The 19,723-nt window shown below is 44.4% G+C and overlaps 2 protein-coding genes across 7 annotated transcripts in view; one reads left to right on the top strand and one right to left on the bottom strand.

Annotated features, from left to right (window-relative positions):
• Positions 1 to 7,511, bottom strand: part of WDFY1 (WD repeat and FYVE domain containing 1) — a 41,688-nt gene extending 34,177 nt beyond the window's left edge. Inside the window, exon 1 of the mRNA XM_056564925.1 lies at positions 7,133 to 7,511. Coding sequence (XP_056420900.1) covers positions 7,133 to 7,266 — 134 coding nt within the window. The 5' untranslated portion in view covers positions 7,267 to 7,511. The remainder of the gene's footprint in view (positions 1 to 7,132) is intronic.
• Positions 7,227 to 19,723, top strand: part of LOC130361666 (dysbindin domain-containing protein 2-like) — a 71,462-nt gene continuing 58,965 nt past the window's right edge. For 4 of the 6 annotated variants that reach the window (XM_056564928.1, XM_056564932.1, XM_056564926.1 and 1 more), the window contains exons 1-2: positions 7,227 to 7,341; positions 13,287 to 13,363. The gene's annotated coding sequence lies outside the window, so the exon portion shown is untranslated. Of the gene's footprint in view, positions 7,381 to 13,286; positions 13,364 to 19,723 lie in introns of all 6 variants that reach the window. The other 2 variants (XM_056564927.1, XM_056564929.1) reach the window with 2 other exon arrangements.

The following is a 19,723-nucleotide window of genomic DNA, read 5'->3' on the forward strand; positions in this document are numbered from 1 at the left end:
CCACATCATCCCACCTCCCAAATGTCCTAACCTCCTCTCAAACACAGATTGATAGTCCATAAATCATAACTCCCATCGTACACAACAGATGTGACATAGATGGCAGTACACATCGTACACAACAGATGTGACATAGATGGCAGTACACATCGTACACAACAGATGTGACATAGATGGCAGTACACATCGTACACAACAGATGTGACATAGATGGCAGTACACATCGTACACAACAGATGTGACATAGATGGCAGTACACATCGTACACAACAGATGTGACATAGATGGCAGTACACATCGTACACAACAGATGTGACATAGATGGCAGTACACATCGTACACAACAGATGTGACATAGATGGCAGTACACATCGTACACAACAGATGTGACATAGATGGCAGTACACATCGTACACAACAGATGTGACATAGATGGCAGTACACATCGTACACAACAGATGTGACATAGATGGCAGTACCCTTATTGATATGGTGACATTATAACGCACATTTTGATAGCATCCATGAAGGGGTTATACATAGGTATAGGATACATACAGCTTAGGGATACATGCAGTTTAATCTATGGGTACAATGGGGTCATGTTTGGGTTCTACATACAGCCTATTATTCGGGGATCAAGATTCTGGGGGATATATACCTATGGCTAATAAGGGGAGCCCTGAAAAACATTTCTACACTGGGACATATTTCACTATATGTAAAATGTAAACCTTTTGTTCCTGTTGGCACCAAACTGGCAGGATATGCACGATTAACCCAATCAGCAAACTAGCTGTCTTGAGGCTCCTCACAGCTAGGGGCCAAGGGATATGTAAAGTAACCAACAGGGAGATAAAAGAATACAGAAGAGACAACATATGGAGAGGGATAAGATCAAACAGAACAGGGTGTATACAGCCAAAGGAAAATAATCTAAGGTCAAGAGGATATATGCATTTCAAACAGGGTCCCAGACAGTAAGGAGACAGAGATTATCCACCATATTTTCCCTAAAAATGACCCTCAGCCTATAGTCACTACAGACACCATCATATTTACATATAGTTTTGACAGCCCAATAACTTTATTCCCTCTATCTGCAGATTTAGGATGTTCCCACGCCAGAATTTCTGCATCAGTTTATAGCCAATACAATTCAATGGGATCCCGCATTCTGTGTGAACATAGCCTTAGGCTGTGTTCACACGACAGAAATTCCGCCTATCTGCATGCATTCCGCAGGAATTCGGCAGAAATCAAGCCCCAATGACTTCAATGGGATTCTGCTGCCGAAGTCCGTAAAATATAAGACCAGACTTATATTTTTCAGACGGTAGAAAACGGGATTTCCGCAGCAGAATTTCATGACATTGCGGAATCCCATTTAGGTTAATGGGCAATAAATTTAGGAGGAATTCTGTGTGGAAAATTCAAGTGGAATTTCTGTCGTGTATACGCGGCCTTAGAATCTGAAAATAGATATTTATTGCATATTCATGCTGTATCAATGTGTTAAATAAAAGTATGGTGGATGCTTAACTTTATTTTCTCAAGCTGTGTTCACACCACATTCAGGTCATAGGTCAGAGGTATACATCAGGATACTGGCAAGAAGGTTGTTGCTGATGTAGGGCTGGGCGGTATACCGGTTCATACCGAATACCAAAATTTTTGGGCTGCACGATATGAATTTTTCCCATACTGCAATACCAGTTGGGCCCCTCCCCCTTGGGAATGGATTATCAGCCTAGCGCAGCGCTGTCCCCACATCGGGGAACTAATCCCATGTTACCCGCCAGCGCTGTTCTGCTCCCCCCCAATAATGATCAGCCCAGCGGGGTACTACTCACATATGTCATCCGCAAGCACTGCCCTCCTCCTCTTTGCTGCGGGCCGCGGCACAAACTCACTGTACACCAGTGGTCTCCAACCTGCGGACCTCCAGATGTTGCAAAACTACAACATGACAGTGGGCTCAGCCTATCACTGGCCGGGGCAGAACATCGCTCCGGCCGGTGATAGGCTGACGGCTGTCCTCCCCCGTCCCCAGCATGTGGCCGACGTAGGTAAATTAAAGTTTATTTTGTTTAATCTTTTGCAGCCCGGGCATAGGGATACAGCAGTGGTCTCCAACCTGCGGACCTCCAGCTGTTGCAAAACTACAACTGCCAGCATGCCCGGACAGCCGTTGGCTGTTCGGGCATGCTGAGAGTTGTAGTTTTGCAACATCTGGAGGTCCGCAGGTTGGAGTCCACTTGCGTACAGTGAGTTAGAGCTGAGGGGAGGATCGGTTCGATTTTCTCATGGGTTCGGAAATCTCACCTCACACCGGCGGGCCCCAACAAAGAGGAGGAGGGCAGTGCTTGCGGGTGACATATGCGAGTAGTACCCCGCTGGGCTGATCATTAATTGGGGGGGGGGGAGCAGAACAGCGCTGACGGATCACATGATTTTGGGGGGGTGGTGAAAGAAATACCGTTATATATCGTGGAACCGCCATAAGTTGCAAAAATACCGTGATACATAAATTTGGTCATACCGCCCAGCTCTATGCTGATGTATACTGCGCTCCACCCGTCTACTTGTTACTGCTTTTGATCTATTTCCAAAACTTATACTTATTTTTCAGGACCCAAAACTATGTACTGGCTGCACTTTTAAGTCTTACTATATTCACGTATACATTCTGGAAATGGCCCTGAACATTGTAATACTAAATGTCTGCATACAACTTTTTGCTGAAGTCACCTGGAATGACAGGTACGATTTAGAGGAAATCTGTCACCAGTGTCACCCGCACTAATCTGTGGGTCCTGCTGCTAGTGAACAGCAGCGGTGATGTCATTAAACTCCGCCCAAGTCGGCCCCGGAACAGAGGAATATTGCGGGACTACCATAGCACGGAACAGGACCAGGTAAGTATGGTTGTCATCAGTGTCGCCTGCGCTACCTATCTGTTCCGATTAGTGCAGGTGACACTGCTGACAGATTTCCTTTAAGAGATATATGTTAGAGTTTAACAGCCCAACCCTTTTGGTCTTGGAAATATGGCAGCTTGGTAAACCTCCCCCACTGTGGTTCTGACATGACAAAACAACAGAAGCAGCACCCTTTACTTGCTCCCCTGCATACATAAAGATCACATGAAAGGGGGTGAAGGGTTAAGTGTGACTCCACGTCACATGCTACAAATTATACAAGAATTCCTTGTTCTCCAGGGAAGAAGCACAACGCCCTCTTTATTCCGTAACATGGACATCTCATCAATAGGGTTTAACAGGAGCATAAAAACACTGAGGGGACATTGTGATAAGCCTCGGCTGGTAACACAAAAAGAAAAAAGCCCATAGACATGACTAAAATAGAAGAGCTGTGGAGTAGTGGCGCATCATGACGACAAGCAATGACCCCACAGCTTCCCAAATAAAGCAAAGCAAAAGGATTCTCTATGTGACAAGCAATGACCCCACAGCTTCCCAAATAAAGCAAAGCAAAAGGATTCTCTATGTGACAAGCAATGACCCCACAGCTTCCCAAATAAAGCAAAGCAAAAGGATTCTCTATGTGACAAGCATTTAAGTAGAGTTAAAGTGCCATACAAATTTGCAGTCTATGTGGAAACGCACAGAAAGGGACATGTTCAGGTACATTCACATAGCGGAATTATTTGGATGCGGAATCAGTGCCATCCAAATAATCATGTTTACACATGGAAATCTTCCACTACACCTAAAATGGGTGCTCCAGCGGACCCCCGCGATCTGCAGAATTGGCTCCTCCTGGGAGGGGGGGGGGGGTGTCGGCCCAGCTCCATGCACAGGGAAAGCCAACACACTGTTCTGGAGATCGTGGGGGTCCCAGTGGTCAGACCCCTCGCAATCGGACATTTATTCCCTATTCTATGGGGATAAGTTTTAAAACGCTGGATAACCCCTTTAAAGCGGACCTGTCAGCAGGTTTTAGGGTATAAGGACATGGCTGTATAGGGCTACTGACCCTGAATCAGTACATACCTCTCATTAATTAAAGGAGAACTCCAGTGAAAACCTATTATCCCTTATGCCCAGGCTGCCGGAATAAAAATAATACCATCATGATAGATAACCCAGGGGCTCATCGGACCCATCCAAATGGAAAGATTTGTAAATAAATCTGCATCAAAGACTGCACAGATTTCAGACATAATTTCTGAAAAATTACAGAAAAACTACAGAAAAACACGGTATGAAGAGCCATACACTTCTCTTGTCTAAGTGAAAATAAACCCTGGACGGCTGGTGCAAACCTTCAGGAGGTAAGAAGGTGGTCGGCATCCACATTAAAGGGGTACTCCCCTGGAAAACCCTTTTCTTTAAATCAACTTGTGCCAGAAAGGTAAACAGATTTGCAAATGACTTGTATTTAAAAATCTCAATATCAGCTGCTGTATGCTCCACAGGAAGTGTTTTTCTTTTTGAATTTCTTTTCTATCCGACCACAGTTCTCTCTGCTGACACCTCTGTCCATTTTAGGAACTGCCCCCATAGCAAACCTCTCCTGCTCTGGACAGAGGCGTCAGCAGAGAGTACTGTGGTCAGACAGAAAAGAAATTCAAAAAGAAAACAATTTCCTCTGTAGTATACAGCAGCTGATAAGTACTGGAGGGATTGAGATTTTTAAATAGAAGTAATTTACAAATCTGTTTACCTTTCTGGCACCTGTTGATTTAAATAAAAATATTTTCCAGTGGAGTACCCCTTTAAGTGTAGAAAAAAAGCCAACATTGATAAGACACTTAAAAGGGTACCGCAGCCAGAATTAAAGGGGTATTCCAGGCAAAAACTTGAGATATATATATATATATATATGTATATATATCAACTGGCTCAGGAAAGTTAAACAGATTTGTAAATTACTTCTATTAAATAATCTTAATCCTTCCAATAGTTATTAGCTTCTGAAGATTTCTGTCTAACTGCTCAATGATGATGTCACGTCCCGGGAGCTGTGCATGATGGGAGAATATCCCGGGACGTGAGTCATCAGAGAGCAGTCAGACAGAAATCAACAACTCAACTTCAGAAGCTAATAACTATTGGAAGGATTAAGGCGAGCTCAGGGAGGACAGAAACCTCCCGTGGATATGGATATGGATATATATATATCCATATCCATATCCACGGGAGGTTTCTGTCCTCCCTGAGCTCGCCTTAATCCTTCCAATAGTTATTAGCTTCTGAAGTTGAGTTGTTGATTTCTGTCTGACTGCTCTCTGATGACTCACGTCCCGGGATATTCTCCCATCATGCACAGCTCCCGGGACGTGACATCATCATTGAGCAGTTAGACAGAAATCTTCAGAAGCTAATAACTATTGGAAGGATTAAGATTATTTAATAGAAGTAATTTACAAATCTGTTTAACTTTCCGGAGCCAGTTGATATATATATATAAAAAAGTTTTTGCCTGGAATACCCCTTTAACTTATCCTCTATCCACAGGATAGGGGATAAGTAGCTGATTGCGGGGGTCCAACCCCCAGCGACCTCCTGAATGGGACCCCACCCCGCTCAGTCAGGAGTGCGTGGCGTCTAGAGATAGACAACCTGCGCTCCTGACTAAGTGAGACAGGGGTCCCGTTCAGGAGATCGCGGGGGTCCGACCGCTGGGATCATGTGGTTAGGGGATAAGTTAAGTCTGGATGCAGTACCCCTTAGAAGTTAAACTCCCATTTATAAATACTTACTAGGGATAGGAGATAAATGGCAGACAGCGGGGGGGGGGGGGTTCAACCGTTGGGACCCCTGCGATCTCCCGCACTGCACCCCTCTCTGCATGAAAAGAATGGCGTCAGACACAGCACCAAGCTGCCTGCCAACAAGCCCCCTCCATGCAGTTCTATGGGAGAGCCTGAGCGCTGCACTGTGTTCTCCTTTAATACATGATGGGTTTCTGGGCAATGAAGCCCCTTTATCAGATCCATGACATGTATGAGCTGTGTTTATATCATTGCTGCACCCTGGGAATAGATTATTGGGGCGGATTTCTTTCTTCCTCCTTCTGTTCTCTATATAAATAGTCATAGCTGGCACCATTTCCTTGGCTCTGCTACAACAGACTGGTTGATAGGAGTATGCCCTGGCATTGCTCCTCTGTATAAGCTCATGGTTCTCTATTTCAACAAAAAACTACCTAGAAATAGCGGAGCTGCCCCCAACCAATCACATTTCAGCTCTCTGGCTTCACAATCCTGTTTAGAAATAAAAGCAGATAGGGGCAATAGCACATTTTTCAATGCCCTAGAGCAGTGGTCTCCAACCTGCGGACCTCCAGATGTTGCACAACTACAATTCCCAGCATGCCCGGACAGCCAACGGCTGTCCGGGCATGCTGGGAGTTGTAGTTTTGCAACATCTGGAGGTCCGCAGGTTGGAGACCACTGCTCTAGAGCAATGAGGGGAGATTTATCAAAACCTGTCTAGAGGAAAAGTTGCTGAGTTGCCCATAGCAACCAATCAGATGGCTACTTTCATTTTTCACAGGTCTCTAAAAATGAAAGAAGTGATCTGATTGGTTGCTATGGGCAACTCAGCAACTTTTCCTCTAGACAGGTTGTGATAAATCTCCCCCATGGTGTCAAAACTGCGGACCTCCAGATGTTGCAAAACTACAACTCCCAGCATGCCCAGAGCAGTGGTGTCCAAACTGCGGCTCTCCAGATGTTGCAAAACTACAACTCCCAGCATGCCCAGAGCAGTGGTGTCCAAACTGCGGCTCTCCAGATGTTGCAAAACTACAACTCCCAGCATGCCCAGAGCAGTGGTGTCCAAACTGCGGCTCTCCAGATGTTGCAAAACTACAACTCCCAGCATGCCCAGAGCAGTGGTGTCCAAACTGCGGCTCTCCAGATGTTGCAAAACTACAACTCCCAGCATGCCCGGACAGCCGTTGGCTGTCCAGGCATGCTGGGAGTTGTAGTTTTGCAATATCTGGAGGGCCGAAGATTGGACACCACTGCCCTAGAGCAAAACTAGCTTCCCGTAAGTTTCATCATGTGACCCCTGAAGTGACGTCACCAGGTGATGCGGAACAATAGCTGCTACCCTGTATTATTATCATCAGCGCCCCCCTCAGCCCGGAGTATAGTTACCGGTCCTCGCTGACGGTGATGACCCCATCCTCTCGCGGGATGAAGCAAGCAGAGGTCACGTGTTCCCGGTGCCCGGGAATCTTGGTGAGAAGCACAGGGCCGTTGGGAGACCGAGAGTGGATCTCAGCCGCCATTTCGAGTCATGTGACCTGAGCGGGGACCGTAGCTGTAATATCTGACATAGCGGCGCAGTGTCCCTGGGATTCACCGTAATGTCTAGTATAGAGACGTCACTCTCTCCCTGTGCTGTAATTATTGAAGTATAACTGATAAGACCGGCGCTCTGACTCAATTCACATACAGCGTTATCTGGAGAAGAAGTAAAATACCCGGGGGTCATTTAGTCAGAATTTCCCGTACATAATGCATTATTTCTAACAGGGGATTAAAAATATTCTGATACAGTGTTTAATGAGGGGTTTTGTGGGTAATTTAACCTTTTCAGTGATTAACTCCTTCTCGACCCCCCTGAATTTTTATTTGTGCCTTACATTTTCTTCCTCCTCACCTTCTCCAAAAACATTCTTATTTTTCCATTGTCGAAGTTGTCTTTGGGCTTATTATTTGCGGACTAGTTGTACTTTTCACTGGCACTCTTTATTGTTTCTTATAATGTATTATGTGCTGTAGTTTTTAATGGTTCCACTGTTGTGTAGTATTGATTTTTTCAAATCGCTGACCGTGCAGGATCAGGAATGTAATATTTTTAAAGGGGTACTCCGCCCCTATACATCTTATGCCCTATCCAAACGATAGGGGATAAGATGTCTGATCGCGGGGATCTTGCCGCTGAGAACCTCCGCGATCTCCTGCACGCCAACCCGGCATTCTGAACTTTTTGTTCCTAATGCAGGGTTCGGGGCTGTGGTTATGACGTCACCACATGCCTCCTCGTGACACCACACCCCTCCCATAGACATGAATGGAGGGGCGTGATGTGACATCACAAGGTGCATGGCATGATGTCACGGCCCCCAAACCCAGCATTTGGAATTTTTAACGGGAGAGGGGCTTATTCACTTTTATTAAAACTTTTTTTTTTTTATCATTAGATTGCCATTACTGTTCAGTGCTATGAATATGCATAGCACTGATCAGTAATATCAGCAATCTATTGCTCTGGTCTGCTAGAAGGCAAACCAAAGCAGCAGATGGCTGGAGCCTATTTTGCCAAGGATGGTCCAATCAGTCACTTGCTGCAATGCCTATGACGCAGATGCCGTGATCAGTATTAATTACGGCATCTGAGTGGTTAATGGTGAAAATTTGTGTGATCCCTGATGTCCACCATTACCACCGGGTCCCTGGCTGATAGCAGTCAAGGCCAGCTGTGCATGAAGCAAGCGCATTTACATCCATTGGGGGAGATTTATCAAAGCCTGTGCAGAAGTAAAGTTGTCCAGTTGCCCAAAGCAACCAATCAAATGGCTTCTTTCATTTTTCACAGGCCTTCCTAAAAATGAAAGAAGCAAGCTGATTGGTTGCTATGGGCGACTGGGCAAGTTTTACTCTGCACAGGTTTTGATAAATCTCCCCCATTGTCTTTAACCACTTAAGGACCTAGGGCGTATGGCTATGCCTTGACGTCCTGGTACTTAAGGACCCAGGGCGTATCCATACGCCCGTGGGAATTTCGGTCCCCGCTGCGGGGTGACTGCTGATATCGATCAGCAGGCACCCCACGCAAATGCCCAGGGGGGTCATCAGAACACCCCATTACCCCCAACCCCCCATTTCGGCGATCGGCGGAAATCGCAAGTGAATTCACACTGGTCTATGGTGACCCGGAATATAAGGGGGATCGCGGTTGTCTAAGACACCTACGATCCCCCTGAAGGGATAGGAGTGAGGTGGCAGGGGTCCCACCCCTCCTATCCCTGCTATTGGTCGTCAGAAGCGACAACCAATAGCAGATCGGGGGCGGGGGGTTAACTTTCGTTTTCCCTGTCTTGCCCACCCACAATAGGCAGGGCAGGATGGGAAAACGAAGGGGACAGAACGCCGAAGTCCACTTACCCGTCCGGAGGCAGCGGGCGACAGTGATCGGCGCGGGTGTCATGTAATTCAGCAGAAGAGGACGGCTCCCTGGATCCTACGGAAGTTGATCTGGAGGGCTATAGTCTGAGACCACTGTACAGTGGTCTCTAAACTCTAGCCCTCCAGATGTTGCAAAACTACAACTCCCAGCATGCCCAGACAGCTGTTTGGGCATGCTGGAATATGTAGTTTTGCAACAGCTGGACGGTTACAGTTTGAGACCACTATACAATGGTCTCTAAACTATATCCCTCCGGATCTTGCAAAACTACAACTCCTAGCATGCCCACATAGCTGTTTGCTGTCTGGGCATGCTGGGATTTATAGGTTTGCAACATCTGGCGGTCCACAGTTTGGAGATCACTGTGCACTGGTCTATAAACTGTAGCCCTCCAGATGTTGCAAAACTGCAAATCCCAGCATGCCCAGACAGCAAACAGCTGTCTTGGCATGCTGGGAGTTGTAGTTGCGTACCTCCAGCTGTTGCATAACTACATCTCCCACCATGCCCTTCGGTGATCAATACATGCTGGAAGTTGTAGTTTTGCAACAGCTGGAGGCACACTGGTTGGAAAATACTGAGTTAGGTAACAGAACCTAACTGAAGGTTTTCCAACCAGTGTGCCTCCAGCTGTTGCAAAAGTGCCTCCAGCTGTTGCAACTCCCAGCATGCACGGTCTGTCAGTACATGCTGGGAGTTGTAGTTTTGAAACAGCTGGAGGTTTGCCAGGATACATTCACACAGGCAGATTCACAGTAAGATTCACAGTAAATTTCCTGCTTCAAGTTTGGGCTGCGGCAAATTTTTCGCCGCAGCGCAAACTCCTAGTGGGAAACTCACCGTATCCCGCCAGTGCTAATGTACCCTAAAAACACTACACTACACTAACACATAATAAAGGGTGAAACACTACATATACACCCCCTTACACTGTCCCCCACAATAAAAATGAAAAACGTATTGTACGGCAGTGTTTCCAAAACGGAGTCTCCAGCTGTTGCAAAACAACAACTCCCAGCATTTCTGGACAGCCACTGACTGTCCAGGCATGCTGGGAGTTTTGCAACAGCTGGAGGCACCCTGTTTGGCAATCACTGGTGTAGAATACCCCTATGTCCACCCCTATGCAATCCCTAATTTAGTCCTCAAATTCGCATGGCGCTCTCTCACTTCAGAGCCCTGTTGTATTTCAGGAAACAGTTTAGGGCCACACATGGGGTATTTCCGTACTCGGAAGAAATTGCACTACAAATTTTGGGGGGCTTTTTCTCCTTTTACTCCTAATGAAAAGGAAAAGTTGGGGGCTACACCAGCCTGTTAGTGTAAAAAAAAAATGTTTACACTAACATGCTGGTGTTGCCCCATACTTTTTATTTTCACAAGCAGTAAAAGGAAAAAAAGACCCCCAAAATTTGTAACGCAATTTCTCCTGAGTACAGAAATACCCCATATGTGGGTGTAAAATCCTCTGCGGGCGCACAACAAGGCTCAGGAGTGAGAGTGCACCATGTACATTTGAGGCCTAAATTGGTGATTTGCACAGGGGTGGCTGATTTTACAGCGGTTCTGACATAAATGCAAAAAAATAAATACCGACATGTGACCCCATTTTGGAAACTACACCCCTCACTGAACGTGACAAGAGGTATAGTGAGCCTTAACACCCCACAGGTGTTTGACGAATTTTCATTAAAGTTGGATGGGAAAATGAAAAAAAAAATGTTTTCAATTAAATGCTGGTGTTACCCTAAATTTTTCATTTTCACAAGGGAAAATAGGAAAAAATCCCCCCAAAATTTGTAACCCCATTTCTTCTGAGTAAGAACATACCCCATATGTGGATGTAAAGTGCTCTATGGGTGCACTACAATGCTCAGAAGAGAAGGAGCGCCTTTGGGATTTTGTAGAGAAAATTTGTCCGTAATTGAAGGCCACGTGTGTTTTCAAAGCCCCCATAGTGCCAGAACAATGGACCCCATATGTGACCCATTTTGGAAACTACACCCTTCACGTAATGTAATAAGGGGTACAGTGAGCATTTACGCCCCACAGGTGTCTGACAGATTTTTTGAACAGTGGTCCATGAAAATGAAAAATTACATTTTTAATTTGAACAGCCCACTCTTCCAAAGATCTGTCAAATGCCAGTGGGGTGTAAATACTCACTGCACCCCTTATTAAATTCTGTGAGGGGTTTAGTTTCCAAAATGGGGTCACATGTGGGGGGGATCCACTGTTCTGGCACCACGGGGGCTTTGTAAACGCATATGGCCCCTGACTACCATTCCAAACAAATTCTCTTCCCAAATAAATGGTGTGCCATGTGGGTATTTTTTGCTGTTCTGGCACCATAGGGGCCTCCTAAATGCGACATGCCCCCCAAAAACCAATTCAGCAAAATTTTCTTTCAAAAAGCCAAATGTGACTCCTTCTCTTCTGAGCATTGTAGTTCGCGCGCAGAGCATTTTATGTCCTAACATGGGGTATTTCCATACTCAGAAGAGATGGGGTTACAAATTTTGGGGGGCATTTTCTCCAATTACCCTTTGTAAAAATGGTAAATTTGGGGAAAAACCTGCACTTTAGTGAAATTTTTTTTTTCCATTTACACATCCTATTTTAACGAAAAGTTGTCAAACACCTGTGGGGTGTTAAGGCTCACTGGACCCCTTGTTACGTCCCTTGAGGGGTGTAGTTTCCAAAATGATATGCTATGTGGGGTTTTCTGCTGTTCTGGCACCATAGGGGCTTTCTAAATGTGACATGCCCCCCAAAAATCATTTCAGCAAAATTCACTCTCCAAAATCCCATTGTTGCTCCTTCCCTTCTGAGCCCTCTACTGCGCCCGCCGAACACTTGACATACACATATGAGGTATTTCCTTACTCGAGAGAATTACAAATTTTGGGGGGCTTTTTCCCCTATTACCACTTGTAAAAATTCAAAAACTGGGTCTACAAGAACATGCAAGTGTAAAAAATGAAGATTTAGAATTTTCTCCTTCACTTTGCTGCTATTCCTGTGAAACACCTAAAGGGTTAACACACTTCCTGAATGTCATTTTGAATACTTTGGGGGGTGCAGTTTTTATAATGGGGTCATTTATGGGGTATTTCTAATATGAAGACCCCACAAATCCACTTCAAACCTGAACTGGTCCCTGAAAAATTCAGATTTAAAAATGTTGTGAAAAATTGGAAAATTGCTGCTGAACTTTGAAGTCCTTTGATGTCTTCCAAAAGTAAAAACATGTCAACTTTATTATGTAAACATAAAGTAGACATATTGTGTATGTGAATCAATGTAACATTTAGTTGGAATATCCATTTTCCTTATAAGCAGAGAGCTTCAAAGTAAAAAAAAAATAAATGCAAAATTTTCAATTTTTTCATCAAATTTAGCAATTTTTCACCAAGAAATGATATAAGTATCGACAATGTTACCACTAACATAAAGTAGAATATGTCACGAAAAAACAATCTCGGAATCAGAATGAAAGGTAAAAGCATTCCAGAGTTATTAATGCTTGAAGTGACAGTGGTCAGATGTTCAAAAAATGTCCGGGTCCTTAAGGTATATTTGGGCTGGGTCCTTAAGGGGTTAAGGGGACTTGTCATGCAGTATTACTATCATTACCATTTAAGGCTATCTTCACAAATCCTTTTTCCTGGCATATATTGTAAAGTTCCAGATGTAGTTTTATTTAGTTTGCGCATTTTTAGTTTCAGGTGTGTTTTTTTTTTTCTTTTTATTATGCATATGCTTGCCCCCCTGGCCAACCCCACACCATTATGTGAACATGTTTGCACCCGTCTGCACTAATTTCCGCTTTTTTTGACGGCAGAAAAAACAGCACATGCAGTATTTTTTCTTCCGTCCAAAAAATTGAAGAAAAAACTGATACAGTAAATTTAACATTGAAGTCTATGGAAAATGGATGAGCCTTTAATGTCATCTGTTTGCATCCGTTTTTTTCAATCTGTTTTTTGATCCGTTTTTACTTTTGAGCATGCTCAGAACAAAAACATATTTTTTTTATTAATTAACTGAACAAAAACGGATACAATTGGATAACATCCTTTTGCATACGTTATTGTCGGTTTTCTTTTTTTAAAGTCCGCTTTTAATTTTGACGGGAGAAGAACCGAACGGGTCTAGACGGCCGTGTGAACGCAGCCTTACATTTAACTGTGGTAAGATCTTTGCAGTCAGTAATTCTTTTTTCTTTTTATTGAATGATACCCTTGTAAAGTTTGGAACAGAATTTGTCTTTGAGTTAGATGCATCCAATGGTCACTGTTATTTGCAAAAATGTTTTATATTAAATAGTTAATAACATATATGTAGATATATAGATAGATCGATAATATATATTGGTGAAAATTTGTGTATATCTTTAGGTAAATATGCTTTATACTGCTATATAGAAACACAGAATGTGTCGGCAGATAAGAACCATTTGGCCCATCTAGTCTGCCCAATAATCTGAATCCTATCAATAGTCCTTGGCCCTATCTTATATGAAGGATAGCCTTATGATTATCCCATGCATGCTTAAACTCTTTAACTGTATTTGCAGCGACCACTTCTGCAGGATGGCTATTCCATGCATCCACTACTCTCTCAGTAAAGTAATACTTCCTGATATTACTTTTAAACCTTTGCCCCTTATATAAAACTATGTCCTCTTTTGGTAGTTTTTCTTCTTTTAAATATGCTCTCCTCCTTTACCGTGTTGATTTCCTTTATGTATATAAAAGTCTCTATCATATCCCCTCTGTCTCTTCTTTCTTCCAAGCTATACAGTCATGGCCATAAATGTTGGCACCCCTGACATTTTTCAAGAAAATGAAGTATTTCGCACCCCTAACCGCACCCCCCACCGCACCTCCCCGGCCAGAGACCGCCGCTGCCCCATTGCCTCCCCCATCCCCGGTTTTATAATTACCGGGCCCGGGGTCCACGCTACTTCTGGCTCCTGTGGCGTACTGTGTAACGCTGTGCGCTGCGCAATGACGAGTGACGTCCTCAATGCGACGTCACCGTCAGTGCGCACAGTGACAGCTCAGGACGCCGCCGGAGCCAGAAGTAGCGCGGACCCCGGGCCCCAGGAATAGATCATTATAAAACCGGGAATGGGGGAGGCAATGGGGCAGCGGCGGTGGTTGGACTAAGGAACGGCAGGGGGGAGAAGCAGGCGGCGGCCTCTGGGCAGAGGATAAGTAGGGGGGGGGGCAGCAGCGGTGGTAGGACTCAGGAGGACCCCAGAACAGGCAGGGGGAGAGAAGTGGGTGGTGGCGGCAGTCTCTGGCACCGCAAAAGCCGCTGCAGTTCATTGATTTAAAGCGCCCGCTTTAAATCAATGATCTGCAGCAGCGTTGCCGGGAGGGGGGGGTATGAATAGCCAATAACTTATACCGGAATATCAGTATAAATTATCGGCTATCGGCCTTAACCTCCACAGATTATCGGTATCGGCCCTAAAAAATCGATATCGGTCGATCCCTACTTCTTACACCTCTCGGCCGGAATGTTGGACCAGTCTTCATTTGCAAATGGCTCTCTCTCTTATTTGAAGGTCGCCTTTTCCCAACAGCAATTTTAAGATCTCTCCACAGGTGTTCAATGGGATTTAGATCTGGACTCATTGCTGGCCACTTCACAACTCTCCAGTGCTTTGTTGCCATCCATTTCTGGGTGCTTTTTGATGTATGTGTGGGGTCATTGTTCTGCTGGAAGACCCAAGATCTCAGATCTCAGTCTCCTGCCATACCGTTTCATTTCATTTAAATGTCGACAGATAGTTCGCGCTGACACTGATGCTCCCTGAGCCTGCAGGATTTTAGTCACCCAGTCAAAAAAATGTATAAGATTTGTTTCACATGATCTCCCTGAAGTAAACCCATGTTGTTTTTCATCCTGCAATCCATGGGATTTTAGATGTTCCACAATCCTATCCTTTAGTAGGGTTTCCATTAATTTCCCCATTATTGATGTCAGACTTACTGGCCTATAGTTGCTTGATTTCTCCCTAATACCTTTCTTGTGAATGGGCACAACATTTGCTAATTTCCAGTCTACCGGGATGACTCCTGTTACCAGTGATTGGTTAAATAAATCTGTTAATGGTTTTGCTAGCTCACCACTAAGCTCTTTTAATAATTTTGGGTGTATCCCATCAGGCCCCTATGACTTGTTTGTCTTTACTTTAGACAGCAAATGTAGAACCTCTTCCTCTGTAAAGACACATGCATCAAATGATTCATTAGTCTTCCTCCCTAATTCAGGTCCTTTTCCTTCTTTTTCTTCTGTAAAAACTGAACAGAAGTATTCATTAAGGCAGTCAGCTAGCCCTTTATTCTCTTCTACATATCTTCCTTCCTAGGCTTTTAATTTAGTTATTCCTTGTTTTGATTTCCTTTTTTCATTTATTTATCTGAAGAATGTCTTATCCCCTTTTTTTCACAGACTGAGCTAGTTTTTCTTCTGCCTGTGCTTTAGAAGTTCTTATAACTTGCTTGGCCTCTTTCTACCTAGTCTTGTAGATTTCCTTATCTTCATTGCTCTGGGTTGTTTTTTAATTACTAAATGCTAGTTTTTAGTTTATGATTTTGGCCCCTATTGCTGAGTACCACAGTGGTCTCTTCCTTTTTCTGCTTTTACTGACAAGTCTAATGCAATTTGCTGTTGGCTTCAATAATGCGTATTTTAAGTAGTCCCATTTCTCCTGGACTCCATGCAATCCGCTCCAGTCTGATAGAGACTCATTTATGACTAATCTCATTTTTGAAAAGTCTGTTTTTCTAAAATCTAAAACTTTTGTTTTTGTGTGGTGTGACTCCTTTACTGTTCTTATATTAAACCACACTGACTGGTGATCACTAGATCCCAAGCTTTTGCCTACAATGACATCATATACCAAATCCCCATTTGTGAATACCAAATCCAAAATGGCCTCCCTCCGGGTTGGCTCCTCAACCTCTCGTTGTAGAGATAATCCCAGTAGGGAATTTAGAATATCTGTACTCCTGGCAGAACTAGCTATTTTGGTTTTCCAGTTTAGATCCGAAAGATTGAAGTCTCCCATAATGATAACTTCTCCTTTCATTGTCATTTTAGCTATTTCTTCAACTAGTAGATCATCTAATTCTTTAACTTGGCCAAGTGGTCTATATATCACACCTACACGATTTACTGCATGATTACCAAACTGCAACGTAACCCAAACTGACTCTTTGTTTGCCTCACTAACTTGTATTAGGTTAGATTTTATGCTATCTTTCACATATAGGGCCACTCCTCCTCCTTTCTTGCCTTCTCTGTCTCTTCTGTATAAAGAGTACCCTGGTATGGATATGTCCCAGTCATTATTTCATTAAACCATGTCTCAGTTACAGCCACTAAATCTACATTCTCAGTTGCCATTATTGACCCAAGTTCATTTTATTACTTAAACGGCAGGCATTTGTAGACACTAGGGGTCCTCCCACTTTCCAGAACACCTTCTTGTCCCTGCAGCTATTGCATGTGTATCTCTGTGCTGAGACAAAATACAGGAAGTGGGAACGGTACAAGCAAGGCTCTTCTGGGTTGTCAGCCAGCCTGCTCTGTGAGCCGGGGGTGTGTCCCTTAGCCTCAGTGCACAAAGCGCCAAATTGTTAACTCTGAGGAGTGAGGGAGGCTCTCACATGAGATGTGAGTGCTAGTGTTATCTTATGTGGAAAGACACTCTAAAAGAGGAGTCTCAAACTGGCGTCCCTCCAGATGTTGAAAAACTTCAACTCCCAGCATGCCCAGACAGCCAGGAATCAGTCCTATTGATTTCAATGGGATTCTGCTGCTCTGTTCAGATGGCAGAATTTCCGCAGCAGATTTTGCTGAAATCCTGATTCCTGCATCCGCAAAAACACTGAAACATTGAGTATATGCCTCCCCTGCCCCAGTTCTTAGATGCTTGTTAAATATTTTCTTTGTCGCTTTATGATAGCCGTAAAGAATTATGCACAGCGCAAAAGCAAACTCCTAGAGAGCCCTTGTGAGTATGCACCCTCCTCCCTTTCCCTGGGATTCTTGTTAAAAACAATGTTTGTGGCTCTATTCATGATAAAACCCCAAAGAATTGTGAATCGGCTACAGCCTACAGTGCAAATAAGCACAAGAGCCAGGTGTCATTTACCTCATCCTGGCCAGTGAATATTCAGCCAGACTCCCTCATACATATTTATTGCAGTGAATGATAAACTTCTAGAAGGTTCTGATAGGTCAGTGTATCAGCTGTATATGCTGCAGTCTATGTGGCTGTATATCCACTGTGTGGGAACTGAGTGTGCCTGACCAGAAGAGGAAACTATAAACGTATCCCATGGCAACAAGCAAAACACAAGAGAGCCCCCAGCCTATATTGGTAGGACTGCCTTTCAAAAACTGTTAATTTCTGATAATTTCTTGTGTTTGTAAATATGTTTCATTTCACTTAATTCATAAGTTTAGACCCATTCATCTTCATGATAAAAGCCCTTTAAGCCTTCCAGTACTTATCAGCTGCTGTAAGCTCCAGAGGAAGTTGAGTAGTTCTTTCCAGTCTGACCACAGTGCTCTCTGCTGACACCTCTGTCCATTTCAGGAACTGTCCAGAGCAGGAGAAAATCCCCATAGCAAACCTCTCCTGCTTCAGGAAGTTTCTGACATGGACAGAGGTGGCATCAGAGACCACTGTGGTCAGACTAGAAAGAATTACACAACTTCCTCTGGAGCATACAGCAGCTGATAAGTACTGGAAGTAATACGATTTTCAATAGAAGTAATTTACAAATCTGTATAACTCTCTGCCACTATTTGATTTGAAATTATTATTTTTTTCCTCGGACAACCCCTTTAAGTGCATAGTTTCTGTTGTGTGATAGTACATCGAAGTGCAGGAATGGGTTAAAGGGGTTGTATTGAAAATGTTCACTCATATCAGTTGACTGTTTGGCATAATACAGGGGTCTCAAACTGGTGGCCCTCCAGATGTTGCAAAACTTTAACTCCCAGCATGACTGGACAGCCATTGGCTATCCGGGAAGAGTTGAAGTTTTGCAACATCTGGAGGGTCACCAGTTTGAGACCCCTGGTATAATAGAACACTATGGAAGCAGTTGTACAATTGGATCAAATCAATCAATTTTGATTTCTCTGGATGAGCTTATTAATGTGGGAGGTTGTTGCTCTTCATATAACGGTGGTCTTCTAGCTAAAACCCTTTTATGTATAGGGTATCATATTTCCATTGAAGTGCCTTTTATAAATGCAAAATAAGACAAGCACAATCTCTGTGTTGGCTAAGTGCCTGACTGTTCCAGACAGTACAAAGGGTGGAGGCAAGTTCAAAGGTCCTGCATATTGACTAAGCTATGTCTTAGAATTGTGAGTAATTATGTCTAGGTTCACACCATCTTGTGTTTCAAATGTATAACTGTAAAAAAAATTGTTTTAAAAAAAATCAGTTTCATGCAGTTGGCAAATCCAAATGTATACCCTGTAAATATATACAGTGGTCCCTCAACATATCATGGTAATTCGTTCCAAATGAACCATCGTTTGTTGAACCCATGGTATGTTGAGGGATCCGTGCAATGTTAAATATAGGAAGGTATACTCACCTGTCCCCGCCGCTCCGGACCGTTACCACTGCCCTGGATGTCGCCCTCCATCGCTGTCACCACGTCCCCGGGGTGTCCCCGCCGCTCCAGACAATCTCCGCTGCCCGGGATCGTCGTTCCTTATCGCCATCATCACATCGCTACGCACGCCACTCCCATTGGATGACGGGACGGCATCTGTGGCGACGTGATGACAACGATGGAGAGCGACGGCGATGAAGGGGATCCTGAAGAGGATGGTCCGGAGCACCGGGGACATGTAAGTGATCGTCACCGGACCACACGGGGCACCTTAAATGGCAATCCAGCAGCAGCTGAAGCAGTCTGCGCTGCCGGATAGCCGTTTATGCGATGGCCCTGATATACAAAAGCATCGTATGTTGATGCTGCCTTCAACATGCGATGGCCTCTGAGAGGTCATCTTATGTTTAAATTATCGTATGTCGGGGCCATCGTCGGGGGGTCACTGTACCCATATATTTGGATACATCTTGTACGGTGTCCATTTTAGGACATCGTCCTCCGTCAGGTGAAACGGCGTCTCGCCTCCTCCCTTGGACCAATCGTCGTCAGTCGACAGCAGCAACTCCGTCTTCCGTTATGTGAAACGGCGTACCGCCTCCTCCCTCACACCAATCGCCGTCCTCCTTCAGCTACAACTCTATCCTCCCTCATCCGAATCTCCGTCGTCCAAAAGGCCATCATGCCTAAGATGTTTCTCCCTCAGACGCAACTTCCTGCTGCATAGCAGAGCCGACGCTGCACAGTATTGTATTGCAGAGTCGAAACTGTGAAACTCGCACGTGTACTACAGACACTACATGTGCTACAGAGTCTGTATAGCAGAGCAGACACTGAATAACATGTACTGCAGAACCCCTATAGCAGAGAGCTGACACTGACTCGGCTCTG

This window comes from Hyla sarda, chromosome 3 (genome assembly GCF_029499605.1).
Source record: "Hyla sarda isolate aHylSar1 chromosome 3, aHylSar1.hap1, whole genome shotgun sequence".
Taxonomy (NCBI): domain Eukaryota; kingdom Metazoa; phylum Chordata; class Amphibia; order Anura; family Hylidae; genus Hyla; species Hyla sarda.